Source organism: Doryrhamphus excisus, linkage group LG5 (assembly GCF_037039965.1).
Source record: "Doryrhamphus excisus strain RoL-2023G ecotype Guam linkage group LG5, RoL_Dexc_Guam_v1.1, whole genome shotgun sequence".
Lineage (NCBI taxonomy): Eukaryota > Metazoa > Chordata > Actinopteri > Syngnathiformes > Syngnathidae > Doryrhamphus > Doryrhamphus excisus.
The window spans coordinates 9,639,932-9,660,690 of record NC_136361.1 but is presented as its reverse complement, the minus strand read 5'-3'; the positions used below and the strand labels follow the sequence as shown (position 1 = coordinate 9,660,690).

Genomic DNA, 20,759 nt, shown 5'->3' with positions numbered 1-20,759 from the left:
CATCATTGATTATTTAAACAGTTTGGTGTTCCATAAAGCTTTCAAACATGAACCAAAACATATTATACTGCAATTTTAGAGGTTAGTTTTGATTTATTTGGCTGATTCAGTGCCAATGTGACAAACATCAACAATTTCCCAAGCGTCTCATCATGATGAGGATGACGCGCACAGAGGAAATAGCACCATCTGCTGTGGAATATTTCACTCCCACATAAGGTCTGGACAACACTTGGTCCATGTGGGAGGACTTGGCTCAGGGGACATATGTGAGGGTGATGGACATGGAAATTGGGTTAGGGCTTGATCTGGATTCTCTCTCCCCTCCTCTTTCACATTCGGCCTGCAGGAGGCGCTCCTTCCACAACACCAGCATGCGTCATTGTTAGCCCTGTAGTAGTGGTTTTATTGATAGTATAACATAGCAGTTTTTTTTATTCATGTATTTATTTGTCGGCCCACCACAAATATAACTGGACCACCACAGATACATTTTTGTTTAATATAAATTCAAATTTTAAATAAAAATTCACATGAGGAAAAAGCGGTAGAAAATGAATGAATGAATGAATGTTGTAAATTCACCTGACAGGATATAGAGTAATTATATGGCGTACATGAACAATAAATAGTGTGAGGTTAATAGTTAGCAGGCAAAGCAGTCAGATATATAACATACAGTACTATATGCATCTTAAAGTACAGTAAAGTGTTACAGTGGAAGCTGCAAAGTCAACACAATTTGCTCCTTGATGCTTTTTCCCCTCCACAGCAAATAATGGAAAGTGAATTCATCTGTTCCGGTGTCAAGCTGTGGCCGTCAGAAAACTTCTATGATAACATTTAAGTCATTTTATTTTATTATTTTTTGTTTGCTTGCTTTACAAAATAAAAGTGCAGATTCTGAAAGATCTAGAAAGCTTTCTGTGCTGGTTATTGTGTGTAGCCGCTTTATAGGAGTCCACAACTCAATACAAAGAGCCGAAAATGAGCACAATAGGTCCTCTTTCAGAGAAAAAACTTAGTAATCTAACAACAAAACATCATAATTGTACGAGAATAACACTATATTATTAAGACAAAAATCATATGATTTTAGTACTTTCAAATATTAAAGAAAGAAGACGTTTTTTAAGTACTATTATGTAAAACAAACAAAAAATAAAATTTTGGTCATTTTTGGAAAATTAGGTTGTGGAAAAAGTCAAAGAAAAGTCATGTTTTTACGTGAATAAAGTCAAAATATTATGGGAATAAACTGTGTGGGGAAAAATAATGTCATTTTAATAGCATTGTGTGTTAAAAGTTATTAATGTGGGAAACAAACACAAAAATAAGGTCGTAATTATTAGAACATTAGATTGGGGAATATTTATAATTTTACAAAACATACAGACAAAATATGAATAGGAATAAATATTTTTTTAAAAAGGAAAGTTGATTTATTTGAAAAAGGAAAAAAATAGGCTTTATCACCTACATAGTACGTATATATTACCTATTTGACAAATATATATCATGTCTTAGCATATCTACATGTGTTGCTTTACAAAATATCACAGTGGCAATGTTACATCCTTTTATTTGTCACTATTTTCACTATGTGGCACTGGCTGGAAACCGTTTGACACCCCTTGACCGCTTTACAATAAGGTACACTAAATTCCATCCATCCATCCATTTCCATATGCTGCTTATCCTCACGAGGGTTGCGGGGCATGCTGGAGCCTATCCCGGCTGTCTTGGGGCGAGAGGCGGGGTACACCCTGGACTGGTGGCCAGCCAATCACAGGGCACATATAGACAAACAACCATTCACACTCACATTCATACCTATGGACAATTTGGACTGGCCAATTAACCTAGCATGGGGAGAAACCGCAGTACCCGGAGAAAACTCACGCACGCACGGGGGAGAACATGCAAAATGCTACACAAAATTAGTTACAGTTACATTTCATGAATGTAAATGAAAAGTATTTAATGAGGAATGAACCTACCTAACCCTAACCACTCTTCAAGTCCTGTATTTTTGTGTACCTTATCATAAAGTCAGACCTCCTGGCCTAGCTTCTTTGTAGACTTTCATGAGAGTTACACTGTTACTTGAAACAATGCCTGAACAGTTAATAAAGGTTTGGATGACCGCGGCTTGACCCTGGAACAGATTATTTTATTTCCATGATTTCCTGCAAGAAGCATGGTTGGAAGCAAACAAGCTGAATGGTCCAATCAGTGGTTTTCACTGGTTATGAGTTAGTTGTGTGTCAGTTTAAATACAAGATAGGATAAAAAAAAACAAGTTAGCACAATATGCAGATAAATATAAATCCTTGATTAGTTTGACTTTTTTTTGACTTTGTTAGTAATGGAGTAATTCACCGTTTGTTGACTGTAAAAGGCAAAAAAAAACCCATTTCCAACATACGTAGTGGACCAGTGTGAGTCGGTCTGGTCTGCAGGGTCAGATTCAGTCAGACTTCCACTTGATGGAGAGCAGCTGACAGAAGATCTGCATCGCCCAGTAGAGCAGCGAGAGGGAGGCAAAGGCCTGCACAGGAGCAACATACAAAAACAAAGCAGGGCTAAGCAGCCGTCACTCACATATCTTCAATGCAAGCCATGGGAGTTGGTGCATTTCAATATTTACATTTACTTTAAATGCCTGCAAAACGCTTCCTACTGACAATAAATTCATATTATGGAATGTATTAAAATAGTATTTAATACAAAATGCAACGTATTTTGTAACATATTATTTCCCAGCAATTGTGTGTTGAAAATATTGAAATTCCATTATATTACATATACGTTAGCTAAACTATACATTTTCAGTCAGTATGTTTGTATTTTTTTTAATGGAGGAAAACAGTTTTTAAAATATATATTTTTACTTTTTAAACTTTTTTACAAAAAAATTCCATGTTAGAAAATAAATGTATCCAAATGATGGACAGCCCTCACTAAAAAAATCATCAGAGTTCAAATAAACCTCTGGTTGACCGGGTCAGTCTATAAATGTTCTGACAGAACCTGTAGAACATCTCCACTTCATCCCCCCGGAGGACGCAGACTGCAGACGTACGCGCCGGAGCTTCATTCATCATGGCAAACACAATCATCCTTTTCAAGCTCGTGCGGCCGGGCCAGATGGATGCCACATGCTCGGAACCACAACAATAGCGCCTCCAGGAGCCCAGTCACAATCAAAATGAACTTAAAGGCACAAAAATAATGCTGATGTTGCGCTTGAAGGTGAAATCGGTTTGACTATTTCTGGATTCAAATTGCTACACTGCCCCCTAATGGCCAGCCCAGGAAATCATTAAGCATCACCATTTGTCCATTCATTTTCTACCGCTTACCCTCACTTGGGGCGAGAGGTGGGGTCCACCCTGGACTGGTGGCCAGCCAATCACAGGGCACATATAGACAAACAACCATTCACACTCACATTCATACCTATGGACAATTTGGAGTGGCTAATTAACCTAGCATGTTTTTGGAATGTGGGAGGAAACCGGAGTACCCGGAGAAAAGCCACGCATGCACGGGGAGAACATGCAAACTCCACACAGAGATGGCCGAGGCTGGAATCGAACTCTATGAATCAAAGGCTGTGTGGGCTGCGCGCTAACCACTCAGCCGGTATGTAGTATGTATTTGCATATTTATTTAAATACTATACACAGTCATTCCTCGACAGTTCACACTTTTTTTCATGGTTCATTTTGTTGCCTAAATTATGCATTTTCAGACATTTAAGTCCAAATATGAGGCATTCAGAAGACCCATTGAAAGACATTGTAGTAGTATGCATGTAGTATTCCACCCTGGTCATTAGGTGTCAGCCATGTTATATTGAATAGCCACCGGAGGAAGTAAAAAAATGTAGAAAAAGGACATCTCTCACTGCTAATGTGTGAGTCATTGAGTAATTTACACAAGGGATGGGGGTGATTAACCCGCCCCCCCAATAATCAGATCCAGTCAATATAACCCCTCGAATATAATCACATCATTCCCACATAAATATCTTGATTTTCTTCATTTGCCAGTAGCATGTTTAATCATCCGGTAATGTAATCCCCCCCCTCCCGCTGAATACTTGGTATTACCCAACCTGCTTTGTCGCCCTAAACTTCTCTATTTGCTGTATGCTGTATGGCATGGATGGAGACACAAACGTGAATCCTAAATTTGTGAAAAGAACACTAAAAGATGGACAGAGAAAATGTTTCATTGTTTGTCGACACCTCCAGCTAATAAAAAAAGACAAATCCTGACCAAAAATAGGTTATTATTATATTATTATATTATATTATTATTATATTAGTGGAGTAGTTGGTTTGCCAGTGTCCCGTGAGGTGACACCAGCGGGTGTCATCCAATATATATATAGTAAAATATATAATATTTATAGCTATAGTGGCCTAACTTGTTCAACTACATTTATCGGTTGAGGGATCGTCACGTCGCTGTTTTCCACCAACAATGTCTTGTCAGGAGTGGAGGTATTTTACTGATCAAATAACGCCATAGCCTACACAGAAGCTACATTTCTCCAGGCATTTCTACATTTCATATGTTTCTGCTGCGGTCGGAGTGGTAACCATGGTGATGAGAGACGCTCTTTCACATGACATGACGTACTTGTCCTGCTGATTTCTTTAAAAATGCAATTGTTGACAGATATTAATTATACACTCCTTAAAATAATGTCATTTTTCTAAATGGCCGTGGCTTTTTGCACTCCAAGTGTGAATGTCAATAAACGTCCATGGGGTCAAAGCGGCAGGGGCCTGCGGGCCTGCGGGTCTGCCCGCCACAGCTGCACCAAGCCGTTAAAATGAAAAGAAGGCGGTGTTCAGGCCTGCGATATATGACCTGCCATGGGATGTTTCCAGCGCTCCTTCCACAAGTCCAGCAGCTTTGGACAACTCCGCCGTGCTGGAAAAGGATTGGGAACTTTGCGTTCCGAGCTGGCGGAAGATGACTGCGCTGCCTTGTGCGTCCTCACATTGCAGAACACTCGGAGACACAAAAGAAGCCTGATGTTGTCTCATCTGCCAGCACCATGTCAAGATGACGATGTGCTCCTCCTTCACCCCACATTTCATCTTTTGCAGGTAGAAAGCAGCTTTTCTACGATTTACTGTTCAAATGACAGTAACAAATCAATAAGAAGAAAAAAAAAGAAAGGCGGAAAATAAAAAGCATAAAATGATTTTTGGTTGGCGTTTCTGGCCTCTGAAAGCTAGCAAACGTACTTGAATAATAAAAGTCATATACTTACTTATTGAGTCGGGTTACCTTCTGCAGGACGTTTGAGACTCATTGCAATTTGATTTTATTGGACGCCTCACTTTTGACCTCTTTAAGCTACCATTGCTCTTTGGACGTGGTGGCGATCATCAATCTCGCTAAATACTAATATTTTATTCTCTTGGGGAATTTTCAGGTCACATTTCAGACAAATCCAGGCACTTTCAATCAACAGGCTGCAGACCACCACAACGTACACTAATAGACAAGTTGTGGGTCAAGTGTCTGAAAACAAAAGATGGTCCTTAAACAGAGAGGGTTCTCTGCGTGGTGAGCGTGTCTCCAAGGATGTACTGGTTTGGAGAGGTCAAAATGTGTGTTCAAGTCCAAGAACACTGCGGGTTAGCCTCTGTTTGGTGGATTTATTTATTTTTATTTATTATTATTGATGAGCAAAAGGCACATCAACAAGGAAATGAGTTGGTCATACAGTTAGCTTGAATGCTAATGTTAGCACCAATGAACTAAAGAGCAAAATATTCCCAAACAAGTCACTCAGCTCCAACAATGGCACCAAAACCTCACCTCTACGCATCGAGGCACGGCATCAACCCGAGGAGAACAAGGATGGACTCCAGGAAGCGTCAGAGACCAGAAACAGTGGAACCACGGAAACCACGGCCCAAACTAAACATTATCAGTGGATCATAAACAACGCAAAGCATGTAAATTACGAGCTTTCTAATGTTGTGGTAAACGAAAAACCAGTTCACCACATCCCTCGTTTATCATAGTTAATTGGTTTCAGAACTCATGGTAATAAGTGAATTTAGGATTCAAGTAGGATTCTTTATTCCTTCTTTACAGCGTGGCGGGCTTCCTTAAATAAGCGTCCTCTGAAGACTCCGTTTCAGGGAGTTTTTTCTAACGCCGGTTCACTGTGACGTCAAAGTGAGAAGCTAATGACTTCCTTATATGGGCGTGCTCAGGTACAAGCTGTACAAGCTGTTAGCGGTACAGGCTGAGTGTGACCAATCACAGCGGAACGAGCGTGCCCAGAGGCGGGCCGTGGGTGGGATCAATTCAAACAGACCGTTTGGAAATCCAAGGAAATCCATCTGAAATAGGTGTAGATTCTGGAAGATCTAGAAAGCTTTCTGTGCGGGTTATTGTGTGTAGCTGCTTGATAGGGCTCCACAACTCAATCCAAAGCCATAGAAATGAGGACAATAAGTCTCCCCTCTCAGGAAAAGTCATAAACTGTGACGCAAAACGAGAATGTTCTTCTATGCTGCTTTACCCAGATTATATCAACAACATGGCTCACACTTGGAAGAAGGCATGCTAAGAGATAGCTTCCAAAATGCTAGCTCGCCTGCATAACTTGGAGCCCACAAGCTGGCTGGACCTGGGCTAGCTTGGCTGCTACTTTAGCAATGGTGAGGAACAGAAAGTCATTCACTGATGGCGAATTTGCCAAAATATTCATACTTCATGTGGCGAATGAACTTTTCATATAAAGACAAGATATTCAACCGAATAAAAGACATGCATGAACTGCTCACAATCGCACCGTCGTGATAGCAAGCCAAGTATCAAGCCGAACTCACCACCTGTCAATCAGACTACAAAGCCATCAGCAACACCTTGGAGCACAAATCACAATGATGGTAAGTAGTCCATCCAGCCATCCATCCATCCATCCATCAGCCATCCATCCATCCATCCAGCCATCCATCCATCCATCCATCCATCCATCCATCCATCCATCCATCCATCCATCCATCCATCCTCGCTAGAGCCGCAGGAATATGTTGGAGCCTATCCCAGCTGACTAAAAGGTTTCCGGCCCCTGGGCTATAGTATTCGCTTGTATCGAAATATTATACTAGCTATCAAAAAATAAACACATTGTTTATAAACTACCATTTTGAAGCTTATTTTGCACTTAACATCAAGTCAGTATATACACCGTTGAATGCTATGCTAGTAACAGTAGTTATTACAGTTACAGTTATAGCTCCAGTTTTACAGTTACTGTAAGAAATTTCAAGCTGATATTGTACCACTTGCAGCACCACACGTGCACATCGATGCACACAGGCTACGACTTCCTGTCTAGTCGTGGGAGAGATGCTCGCTCAGGAAGGATCCCAAAGAGAGGCTTTAGTGCTCTGTAGTCCCGCCATGAGAAATATGGCTTACATACTCCTCCATACACACACGCATATACAGTCCAACCTGATGAAACAGCAGTGGTAGTCAAAGTGTACGAAAACATTTGGTGGGCTGGCTGCAAGGTCACATGTCAAGGTCGATGACGACTCGTCAGTGGAGACAAGCGCACATGAAAGTTGTCAGCCTGGCATTGCCTCAATGGTACTAAGTGTCCCCTCGGTTATTAGCCGCAGGGCTCTGGGTGGCCGCAGTTTGAAGACCTGAAGCCGAGCAGCGGCAACATCAACGGAAATGAAAGGCAGCGCTGCAGGCACCGGTCCAGCAACCGGGGATGAAAGTAAAATGTAAAAAATAAAAGGAGAAAAAGGCGCCTGCTTGTGCTTCAAACTGAGGGAACAAATTGTGTGTAAGAGTTTAGCGTCCCTCCCCTGAGAAGAATTATCATTGAAAACATTTTTTTACAACTTCTCAACTTCAAAAACGCCACGCTCGTCAATGAAATCCTTCAGACCTTGACTTTACGACGCTTCCCCAGAGAGAAATTATCATTTAAAACATTTTCTTTTACAAGCTGACGCAAGCCGACTTCAAAAAAAAGGCACTTTAATCCTCGTCAGCCAGCTCGGATTCATAGACGAAGCGAGCTAATGTCTGACCTTTCAATTAGCTAGCGTGCTAGTCCTGACGCTGACTCATGCAGGACAGTGCATGCCCACATGCTCGCCGGTCAACATTCACGCCGCCATAAAGTTGCTCATTTTTGGTCAAAAAATGTCAGATTTATTTTGTTTTTTAAAAATACAATAAAACTATACATTAATTTTTGCTCAAATGTTTTTTGATTTATTACATTTATTTTATAGATTATTTATATTACATATATTTTATAGTTCATTTACATTGTATTTATTATTAATTTTTATATCTATATATTTTTAAAACAAAAATTGGATTAGAAATCCAAAATATTCTTTGCAAAAAAAGAGTACATAAAAATAACTCTTTTGAAGGATTTGCAAACAAATATAATGGATTTTTCCATTTTTTAATTTGTGGCCACATATTTTTATTAAACTAAAAATATATATTGGATTTGAAATTTAAAAAATACAAAAAACAAAGTTATTTTTACCATTTTCATTTAAGATGCTGCTTTTGTTTCCCATCCATTTATCATTCCAGACTGCCCAATAAAAAGGCTTCTGACGTTCTTCAGAGGAGACCACGGCCACTGGTTTGAGCTGAAATGTCAACAAAACGTTACAAAATGCAACCACACACCTTCAGGAAGTGTTGTTCAATAAGAACAGAGAATTTGTTTGCAAATGTTTTGTTTTTTTTATTTCAAATCCAATATTTTTGTTTGTAAATCCTTTTTTTCTTTGCCAAACTTTTGGATTTCAAATGCATTTTTTGTAACGACATCTCTTTCTCCCAAAGTAAGTCATTCATTCATTCATTCATTTTCTATCGCTTATCCTCACGAGGGCCGTGGGCATGCTGGAGCCTATCCCAGCTGTCTCGGGGCGAGAGGCGGGGTCCACCCTGGACTGGTGGCCAGCCAATCACAGGGCACATATAGACAAACAACCATTCACACTCACATTCATACCTATGGACAATTTGGAGTGGCCAATTAACCTAGCATGTTTTTGGAATGTGGGAGAAAACATGCAAATGGCCGAGGGTGGAAGGCCTGCACGCTAACCACTCGTCCACCGTGCAGCCCCCGAAGTAAGTCAAAATTTATAAAAACAGTAGCACCTCAGTTTTTGCTGTTAATTTGTTCCATAAGTTTTGAGCAAATGTACAAAATCAAAGGCAATTTTTCCCAAAGGAAGTAAACAGTGCAAAATAATTAAACATGAGGAATGAATTGATTATTATTGTTGATGCAGACTTCCTGTACATCCTGGCGTGATTCAACTAAATTGTATTTCTCATCTTCTTAATCAAATAAATGGTACTGGCAACTTTCTTTGGCCCCATGGCCCCCATAAGGTGCTTTCTTTGTGCACTAGTGTACCACTATTAGGCAAGCCCACTTATTGCTTCCCTGATAATGTTTTTCTCATTAAGCACACTTTCTTCTATGGATCTTCAACACGCACTAATTGCTGTGAAATGCAAAATTGAAACGTATCATTCTTTAGTCATTCATTCATTCATTTTCTACCGCTTTTTCCTCACGAGGGTCGCGGGGGTGCTGGAGCTTATCCCAGCTGTCTTTGGGCGAGAGGCAGGGTCCACCCTGGACTGGTGGCCAGCCAATCACAGGGCAATTATAGACAAACAACCATTCACACTCACACCTATGGACAATTTGGAGTGGCCAATTAACCTAGCATGTTTTTGGAATGTGGGAGGAAACCGGAGTACCCGGAGAAAAGCCACGCATGCACGGGGAGAACATGCAAACTCCACACAGAGATGGCCAAGGGTGGAATTGAACCCGGGTCTCCTAGCTGTGAGGTCTGCGCGCTAACAACTAGACCGCCGTGCTGCCCTTCTTTAGTCATGAGTACATTTTATACTTCACATGCTTTTAATAAGTGTGTTAGACAAATCGAAGAAAGAAAGGGAGCTGAATGTAACCAAATAATGACAAAGGTCTCTTTTATTGCGAATGTTGACCTGAAAATCAGGGAGAACTTCAAGCTAGCAGAGTATGGATTTGTGCCATTCGCTGGTGGTCTCATATTTTAGCCCAAATGACCAAACAACGGTAGTGAATAAACAAAAGTCGTCTCCTACGAAGTATACAGTCAACTTAAATATGTTGCAGTCGGGCTAAGTCAAACACTTCCTGCTAAATGACTGCAATGTAGCAAAGACTAGAATGGTGTTTTTCTAATAGTCGTCAGAGAAAGGACATTGTTTTGATTGTGGGTGGAGCGTGTTTGCCATTGGTCCAAGCATGTCCGTGTTTGTATTTTCAGAGCAATGAGAAAATAATATGGATGTCCTCTGCGAGTGGGTCCAATGGGATTCCACCGTGAAGACAAATGAGTCTCTGAGGGTGCTAAAGAGGTTAATCGTTCCCTCGGCTCCTTCCATCCACCCACTGATATTTGCAAGAGTTATGGCGTTCCCAGCGGTACGCTCCTACTGCGGAATTTGCTGGAAAATACGAGGCTGAGAAAGGCGATGATGCAGTGGCACAGTAAAGGGATTGTGGGTAAAAATACAAAATAATCCTTTTGAGGATAAGTGGTAGAAAAATGAATGAATGAATGGATGAACGGATGAATGGATGAACGGATGAATGGATGAATGAATGAATGGATGAATGGATGAATGGATGAATGGATGAATGGATGAATGGATGAATGGATGAATGAATGGATGAATGGATGAACGAATGAATGAACGAACGAATAATAAATTGCCTCATGAGCCTTCACTGCCATGTCATTGAGCGCCGTGTGTGTGCTTGCTTACTTGTGCCTTCATGACACTTAGACAAGCCCCACAAATAGCTGTCCTGGACTATGCCTGCCAGTAACTAGCAGGTCGTAACCCAAATTTTAGCTCACAGTTCAGCAAAGATTCAGCAGAGAGACGACTCGCATCTCATTAGATGGGACACTGGTATGCCAGAGTACCACTGTATAAATGACAATAAGAAATACCTGCAGTGTGAAAGTACCTTCTCTCTTCTCTCTGATGTTTAAGACTCAATGTCGTTTATGACAACGATCAACATAAACACGATCAACAGTTTTTCCTGTTTTTTGGGTGTCAATGTTTATTTCTACATTGGCCCATTATCACAGGGGCCAATAATTGTCACGGCCACAGGGGGCCCCTGGTGCACTTTGGGTACCACTGGTTTCCAGTATTGTGATATATTTAGCAGTGTGAGTGTGTAATCTCTGCAGCGAGACAGGCCTGAGCTGCTAACAATAATGTGATGTTGAAATGTTTGCCAATGAAACTATAAGCTTCCCGTCTTAAAGTTCAAATAACCAGGAAGCCTTCGCATGTGAACGCTTTCCAACGCTCCTTCCAGTCTTCCTCATATTGACCCTTTTTCCACAATCTCACGCTCCAATGGCGGCCAACTTGGAAGACGCATCGGGGAACCGTTTGGGCCTGAAGGACGGATGTCCGACCAAGTGGACGGTATATGACACAATCGAGCCCAGCAATAATCGCCAAACTGACCCAGCAAAAGGTTTTCCAGGCGGGGACGCTGGTCCTGAGGAAGTCTCCTGGACTCCACAATGTGTGACTGCTTGCCAGGAAGTGAGCATGTCAGAGAAAGATGTTCATAAAGCGAGCGGCGAGCGATGAAAGCCTTTATTGCAGCCAATGCGACGCTAGAAGCCTTTGCTGTGGAAGATTATTTATAGCCCCCACCTTGGACATTAGTGCTTGGAATCAGCTTTGGGGAGGACAAGAATCTTCCAAATCACATCCCAGGGGAACAGACACCCTGTCAATATTTAAGAGCAGACTTAAAACCTTCATTTCTGATAAATGTCCTGGTTAGAGCTGACCGACTTGAGTCCTGATGGATCCCTTCGGCAACTAAGAACTCTCTCAAGGCGGGTTTACACTCCACTGGAAGGCCGTTATTTATTTTGCTTGCTAATTAAAGGAAGCTCCATTTGGCACAAAGCCCACTAAATACCTCCCAAATCCCTCTCAAAGGTCCAATTTCAGCTAAGACTTCCACAACACCACCCGGCATGTTTGACAACATAAACCTAGCGGTTAGCTTTGACGGGCACGATCCCCTGCACGCTACCTGATAATATTTCACACGGCGTACGCACGACCACCCTAATGTTTACACCAAGACCAGGATTTCTCCTTTTTTACCCTGGGAGGAGCGTTCCTTTCTCTTTCCACTCCTCCAGCGCTACCATGATGTCATCCTCACAAGTTTCCACAGCTCCAAACCATCTCAACGCTCTGTAGCCTCTCGCTAACACACTTTCCCACCTTGACCTTTGCATGTGAGGGCTTTGGCTTGGGGGGGGGGGGCAAGTGCCTGAGATAAGGACGACCTCTGACCCTGGTCTTATCAGTCAGTTGAGCGTGGCAGCAGCGGCAGGAAGGGACGGAGCAGGGTTGCTGGTTTTTGTGCTGCTTTGGCTTTGAGTCTTTGTGTTGGAGTGAAAATATTGATGTGACCTGAACGTTTATCTTTCCACACGAGCACACCAGAGACCAGCAGCACATTCATTTTTAATTTCCCTTCTATTTGTAGATGTATTCACTTCATACAAAATTCACTTCATATAATACTCAGAAGATCAAATACAGCCATAAGTCGGTTAACATACGCAGTTTTTGTAGGTTTTTGTAGGATTTGGTTTTCAAAAATTGTTATCATACACCATCTAGGATCTTGTATGACCAGACAGTGCACCTAACAAACTGATCTGTTTGCTGCGTGTCGTTCACTGGAATCGTGTGGCCTAAGCATCTACACGTTGGAATCCTGTGGCCTAAGCATCTACACGTTGGAATCCTGTGGCCTAAGCATCTACACGTTGGAATCCTGTGGCCTAAGCATCTACACGTTGGCATCCTGTGGCCTAAGCATCTACACGTTGGAATCCTGTGGCCTAAGCATCTACACGTTGGAATCCTGTGGCCTAAGCATCTACACGTTGGAATCCTGTGGCCTAAGCATCTACACGTTGGTGTCTCTGTGAAAGCTGGATAGTGGTTCAATTAGAGTTAGGACAATATAGACAGATTCTAGCCTGGGAATCTTTCAATCATCTTTATTCACCCCCCAGCTGCACGGCTGCCGAGTGATTAGCACGCAGGCCTCACAGCTGGGAGACCAGAGTTCAATTCCACCCTTGGCCATCTCTGTGTGGAGTTTAGCGCTTGTGAGATGCTAAGTTTAGTAATACTTGACTGGATACTGGTTAGATTTGATTTATTTATTCATTTATTTTCTACCACTTATCCTCACAAGGGTCACGGGGGGTGCTGGAGCCTATCCCAGCTGTCGGTTATATTTTATGTACGTATGTATGTTATATGTTTTTAAAAAAGTGGTAGATTGGCACATTCTAAAAATATATTTCAACAGCAAAAATGAGGGAAAAAGTTGACACCAATAATACTAAAATGTTGCTTTTTTACCTACTTTTCATCACAAAGCTGAGATGCCGCTTTTACTTGAAATACTTTTTACTTTTAACTTTAGACAGCATCAATGTGGCCCTTGCATCCTTTAATTTTCACCATGTGGCCCCTGCTGGTAAGTTTTGGACACATTAAAAAAATAATCATTAATTGCAGCTCTAGGGGGCTGCACGGTGATCGAGTGGTTAGCACGCAGACCCCACAGCAAGGAGACCCGAGTTCAATTCCACCCTCGGCCATCTCTGTGTGAAGTTTGCATGTTCTCCCCGTGCATGCGTGGGTTTTCTCCGGGTACTCCGGTTTCCTCCCCCATTCCAAAAACATGCTAGGTTAATTGGCCACTCCAAATTGTCCATAGGTATGAATGTGAGTGTGAATGGTTGTTTGTCTATATGTGCCCTGGGATTGGCTGGCCACCAGTCCAGGGTGGACCCCGCCTCTCACCCCAAGACAGCTGGGATAGGCGGTAGTGGTAGAAAGTGAATGAATGAATGCAGCCCTAGGCGTACCGTTGTCACTGCATCGTCTTCATCGACCAAAGTTGCATCGATGATGCCGCTCAGTGCAGGAATGACGACACGCTAGACGTATGATACAAAATGTTGGGAAGTGTCAGCTTCTTCTTTGTTCCCAAGAGTCCCTGGTGTTACAAAAAGCCACGTACAGTGCATCCGGAAAGTATTCACAGCGCTTCACTTTTTCCACATTTTGTCATGTTACAGCCTCATTCCAAATAGTATAAATTAATCTCTTCCCTCAAAATTCTACACAAAATACTCCATTATGACAATGTGAAAAAAGGTTTTTTTGACATGTTTTGAATTTATTAAAAATAGAAAACAAAAAAATCACATTTACATAAGTATTCACAGCCTTTGCCATGAAGCTCAAAATTGAGCTCAGGTGCATCTTTTTTCCACTGATCATCCTTGAGATCTTTCTACAGCTTAATTGGAGTCCTCCTGCAGTAAATTCAGTTGATTGGACATGATTTGGAAATATAATAACTGTCTATATAAGGTCCCACAGTTGACTGTGCATGTCAGAGCACAAACACCAAGCATGAAGTCAAAAGAACTGTCTGTAGACCTGCGAGACAGGATTGTCTTGAGGCACAAATCTGGGGAAGGATACAGAAACATTTCTGCTGCTTTGAAGGTCCCAATGAGCACAGTGGCCTCCATTATTCGTAAATGGAAGACGTTTGGAACCACCAGGACTCTTCCTAGAGCTGGCCGGCCTTCTAAACTGAGCGATCGGGGAAGAAGGGCCTTAGTCAGGGAGGTGACCAAGGCCCCGATGGTCACTCTGTCAGAGCTCCAGCGTTCCTCTGTGGAGAGAGGAGAGCCTTCCAGAAGGACAACCATCTCTGCAGCAATCCACCAATCAGGCCTGTATGGTAGAGTGGCCAGACGAAAGCCACTCCTTAGTAAAAGGAACATGGCAGCCCGTCTGGAATTTGCCAAAAAGCACCTGAATGACTCTCAGACCATGAGAAACAAAATTCTCTGGTCTGATGAGACAAAGATTGAACTCTTTGGTGTGAATGCCAGGCGCCATGTTTGGAGGAAACCAGGCACTGCTCATCACCAGGCCAATACCATCCCTACAGTGAAGCATGGTGGTGGCAGCATCATGCTGTGGGGATGTTTTTCTGCAGCAGGAACTGGCAGACTAGTCAGGATAGAAGGAAAATGATTGCAGCAATATATAGAGATATCCTGGATGAAAACCTGCTCCAGAGCGCTCTTGACCTCAGTAGACTGGTCATGTACCTTGACCATACAGACAGTAGACATTAGCACACAGCCAAGATCTCAGAACCACTCCGTGAATGTCCTGGAGTGGCCCAGCCAGAGTCCAGACTTGAATCCGATCGAACATCTCTGGAGAGATCTGAAAATGGCTGTGCACAGACGTCTCCCATCCAACCTGATGGAGCTTGAGACTTATTGCAAAGAAGAATGGGCAAAACTGCCTAAAGATAGGTGTGCTAAACTTGTGGGATCATATTCAAAAAGACTTGAGGCTGTAATTGCTGCCAAAGGTGGATCAACAAAGTATTAAGCAAAGGCTGTGAATACTTATGTAAATGTGATTATTTTGTTTTCTATTTTTAATAAATTCAAAACATGTCAAAAAAACCTTTTTTCACATTGTCATAATGGAGTATTTTGTGTAGAATTTTGAGGTAAGAGATTAATTTAATTCAGTTTGGAATGAGGCTGTAACATGACAAAATGTAGAAAAAGTGAAGCGCTGTGAATACTTTCCGGATGCACTGTAGATGGATGCATCCGTGTAGATGGATGCATCCGTGTAGATGGATGCAGCCGTGTAGATGGATGCAGCCGTGTAGATGGATGCATCCGTGTAGATGGATGCATCCGTATAGATGGATGCAGCCGTGTAGATGGATGCAGCCGTGTAGATGGATGCAGCCGTGTAGATGGATGCAGCCGTGTAGATGGATGCAGCCGTGTAGATGGATGCAGCCATGTAGATGGATGCATCCGTATAGATGGATGCAGCCGTGTAGATGGATGCAGCCGTGTAGATGGATGCAGCCGTGAAGACGCTTACACGTCCGCACACCCACCGGAATCGACAGCTACACAACCTCACAAGGACCCGCCCCTCCCCAGTTCTACACAGACGGTTAGCAGCCTCCCGTCTGGAGGCCTCGGCGTGATCCCCACAGACGTGGCTTTTTGGGCAAGCGAGTGGGCGTCGGGAAGCGAGAGGCAGCGGCGGTTTACAGGTCAAGCCGGCAAGCTTTACGGGGGGAACCCTCCAGAGCCGCCATGAATACCAGTGGGAGCTTTAAGGGTGCCATATATCACACCGACGGCTTTCAAGGACCGCAAAGCACGATGCCGCTTCTTTGACTTTGTGCAACTGTACAATCAGAACCGCCTGAATACAATTAAATATGAAGCCTCCACCGCCCCCACCCGCATCACACCCCGCCGACAAATTTTAATTGACTGGCCTGACTTCAAAACTGGCCTGTTCAGCTCACACGTCAGAGGCACTCGTCGTTAAAAGTTGGGGGGGGGGGGTGCTTTTTCACGTAAAAGGCACCTACATGTCAGGAACCATTTCAATTCCAACACGCGCCACCTGCGAGCGGGACGTCTAATGAGTGGCTTAACAGTGAAAGCTAAGCAGCTTGTGCAGCATAAATCAAGTTCCAAACTTCTGGCTGGCCTTGCACGCGGTCGGAGGGGCCAAGATGTTGGAATTCTACTGGTTTTTAATGCTGAGGGGGAACCAAATGGACCTGAATTGTCTTTGCAACACCTGAGCGCCACAGATGTGGAGTCAGGACAATAAAATCGGGACTCAGCGCTCACGTGCAAATCTCATCAGCCAGCTCTAGTTAGCGGCAGACGGCACTAATTGCTTCCAGAAACGCCGCCCCAGTTCGCCCATGCTGGGATGGCGAGCGGTGGGCTGGTTGGAGGGAAAGAGGGAGGCGGTGCAAATAATGAGGGGTCAGGCCGCCATCTCCAGTCGGGCTTGCCTGAGCCAGAAAGGCGCACCAATTTTATGGTCAATTGGCCGACGCATCTGGACTCATAGATCATAAGGCCGCGGGCTGGACTTAGCGCCCCCGCTAGCACACGAAACAGACCACACAGCACACACAGGCAAAGGAGAATGGCACGAAAATCACAATGACACCCGCCCCCCAACTTACTTTAGCAGTAAGCATCCAGTTAAGGACTTGGTGCCTCAAATGGGAGTACTAACTAAATTGTGTTTTCATTTGTACTTTATGAAGTCTTTTAATGAACACCACAGCTCAAAAACTGAACCTAACAAATATGGATACGTTACTCATATGAAACTCATACAGTGGAAGCTAACTTTTTAGCATTCATTTCTTCCAAAGGTTTGACAAAAGGAGAAAAGGCACCAAAACTGAGGTCATAGAAATAATGCAGATACAATCCAACACATCCAAAGGCTTTTAACAGAGATAAAATTCGAGTTGCTAAAATTTGAAGAAACACAACCAAAACTTCAAGATAAAAGAAAACAAGGCTCCAGAAAACATGAACAAAGCTTTAAGAAATACAACCAAAGCTTCTGGAATCACAAACAAAGTTTCGAGAAACGAAAACAAAACTTCAGGAAAGGTAAATACAACTTCAAGAAACAGAAACAAAACTTCAGGAAAGGTAAACAAAACTTCAAGAAACAGAAACAAAACTTCAGGAAAGGTAAACAAAACTTCAAGAAACAGAAACAAAACTTCAGGAAAGGTAAATAAAACTTCAGGAAAGGTAAGTAAAACTTCAGGAAAGGTAAGTAAAACTTCAGGAAAGGTAAGTAAAACTTCAGGAAAGGTAAATAAAACTTCAGGAAAGGTAAATAAAACTTCAGGAAAGGTAAGTAAAACTTCAGGAAAGGTAAGTAAAACTTCAGGAAAGGTAAGTAAAACTTCAGGAAAGGTAAATAAAACTTCAGGAAAGGTAAACAAAACTTCAGGAAAGGTAAATAAAACTTCAGGAAAGGTAAATAAAACTTCAGGAAAGGTAAGTAAAACTTCAGGAAAGGTAAACAAAACTTCAGGAAAGGTAAATAAAACTTCAGGAAAGGTAAACAAAACTTCAGGAAAGGTAAATAAAACTTCAGGAAAGGTAAGTAAAACTTCAGGAAAGGTAAATAAAACTTCAGGAAAGGTAAATAAAACTTCAAGAAACAGAAACAAAACTTCAGCGAACACATTATTTGTAGAGCAAAGCAGCATTTTTAAAAACTTTGCTGAAAATAGTTTTGTTGGAGATGTAGATGCATAAAAATGAGATAATAGAGTTGGTTTTTCTGCCGAAAATTGTTCTGGGCGCATGAGTGAGACCTCATCAAGCGAGCCCAGTCAGCTGACGGTTTGGAATTATTTCCATGTTTGGCCTTGGAATAGTAAATATTCACCTGCCATGACTGGGAAGGGCTGGTCATATCAGCAAGGCGTTCTTCTCATGGTCACATACATCACAATGGAGCAAAACAATGTCAAGACGCAAGCGGAAGAACTAAAAAATGGCCGAACCTGAAGGTTTATAAATGAACTTGAAGTGGATTTGGGTGTTTCTTAATATTTTTTGTGAACTTTTAATGAAAGCATGAATAAGATATTTGAACAATAATTAAGTCATTTCATACATTCACATTCTCAACCTCAATGCTTCGGGGCCAGATTCGTCCCGCTATGTCATTTTATACGACATGGCCAGCAAAAGCCAAAAACATTTTTTTGTATTATTTTTCAAATACTTACTATATATATATATTTTTTTTTAAACAAATTTGATGCCCCTGCCGTATGTTTATTCATACAACATGCAACATAAGAATATACATACGTAGCTTTTTTTGCTGTAGAAAAATGTGAACTGCTAAATAAATAAATAAAGAACACCAACATTTGTAATTACAAGCTGATTCACTGAAGATGAAATGCTAAAGTGTGGTCTTACCTGCGTGGGCATGGCCAGGGAAGAATAGGGGAGCCTCAAGTGATTGAACCGCAGCATCGTGACCATGGCAGCACAGCGCAGCATCTCCAACATGGACGCTAACGGCCTGAACACCAAAACATGACAACAACAGCAACGGTCAGAAAAGAGCACGTGGATATATGATGAATATATATATATATATATATATATATATATATATATATATATATATATATATACGTATATATATATATATATGATTAAAGGGGCTATTCCATTATTGCTTGGAGAAGAATTGTGCTGAAGTTTTGTTAGCCTCGCAGGGAAGATGACATCTCCATTGAGGGGTGCAAACTGAAAAACTGACAGGTGTCGGGGGGCCACATTGATAGATTTTGTATTATGCTGGTTTTGGGGGTTTGGATTGTGTTGTAGACTCCTATAGAGCAGCTACAATTGATAACCCACACGGAAGGCTTTCTAGATCTTCCAGATTCTGCACCTCTTTCTAGAGTTTTTCCATAAACTTCCTCTTCACTTTAATTGGTACGCCCACTCTGCTGTGAATGGTCACACTTTCAAGTGCTCCCGAGGACTTCCAGATATGTAGCTCAACGTTTACGGAGTACAGGCCATATAAGGAAGTCCGGATCACATTGTCGTCAAGAGAACTTGGTGTTGTAAAAAAAGAGAACCATCCCAAACTTCTTTCAGGGCTCACTTCCACATGTGCAACCCTCAATGCCGAAACCTAAATGCCCCTGTGTGAAAAAAGTGATTACCCCCTGAAGCTAATATACGGTTGGGCAAACCCTTAGCAGCAACAACTGCAATCAAGCGTTTGCAATAACTTGCAATGAGTCTTTTTATTCCCTCTCTGAATGTTGGCCCACTCATCTTTGCACAATTGTTGTCATTCAGCCACATTGGAGGCTTTTCCAGCATGAAGCCTTTTTAAGGTCACGCCACATGAGGCCACATTAAGGTCTCAGTAGGATTCAGGTGAGGACTTGGACTAGGCCGCTCCACAGTCTTCATTTGGTTTTTCTTTAGCCAATCAGAGGTGGACTTGCTGGTGTGTTTTGGATCATTGTCCTACTGCACAACCCAAGTTGCTTTCAGCCTGAGGTCCACAAATAGCCTGCTGTCCACAAATGGCCTGCGGGCCGCGCTTTGGACATCCCTGGTTTATATATTTGGCAGGGACAGGGGAGTGTTAGCAAAAGAGTGTGTCCATGCTGTGTTTTCATAGCACCGTCACTAAACGACAGCATTACAAGCAAAGGTGCATGAAAATGTTCTAGTTTGATTCCCTTACTATGGAATTATTTCAAGAGCACAATTTGAATGAAAGGGTTGAAAAACATACACGCACGAGTGCTACCTGTACAGCCATGACGCTGCACTCTTGTGCTGATTTTGGTTGGTCGGCCACTCCTGGGAAGGTTCACCGCCGTTCAATGTTTTCACCATTTGTGGGTAATGGCTCTCACTGTGGTTTGCTGGAGTCCCAAAGCTTAAGAAATTGTTTCCAGACTGGTAGATCTCAATTCATCTCAGTTATGTAAAGTGCATTTTGTGTTCAGTTGTGTTGTCATTAAATATGTTTGATGATCACAAACTTTTAGGCGTGACAAACAAACACGCATGAAGAACAATCTGCTGGTGGCAAACAGACTTTGGATACCCTTGAATTGGATGAAGGAATGCTTGAAGCAACAAAAAGGTCTTCCT

The 20,759-nt window shown here is 42.2% G+C and overlaps 1 protein-coding gene across 1 annotated transcript in view; it reads right to left on the bottom strand.

The window, feature by feature from the left end:
- Positions 1-178: 178 nt before the first annotated feature.
- Positions 179-20,759, bottom strand: part of agmo (alkylglycerol monooxygenase) — a 53,812-nt gene continuing 33,231 nt past the window's right edge. The window contains exons 12-13 of the mRNA XM_058054026.2: positions 19,044-19,149; positions 179-2,551 (exon numbers count right to left, since the gene is read on the bottom strand). Coding sequence (XP_057910009.2) covers positions 2,471-2,551; positions 19,044-19,149 — 187 coding nt within the window. The 3' untranslated portion in view covers positions 179-2,470. The remainder of the gene's footprint in view (positions 2,552-19,043; positions 19,150-20,759) is intronic.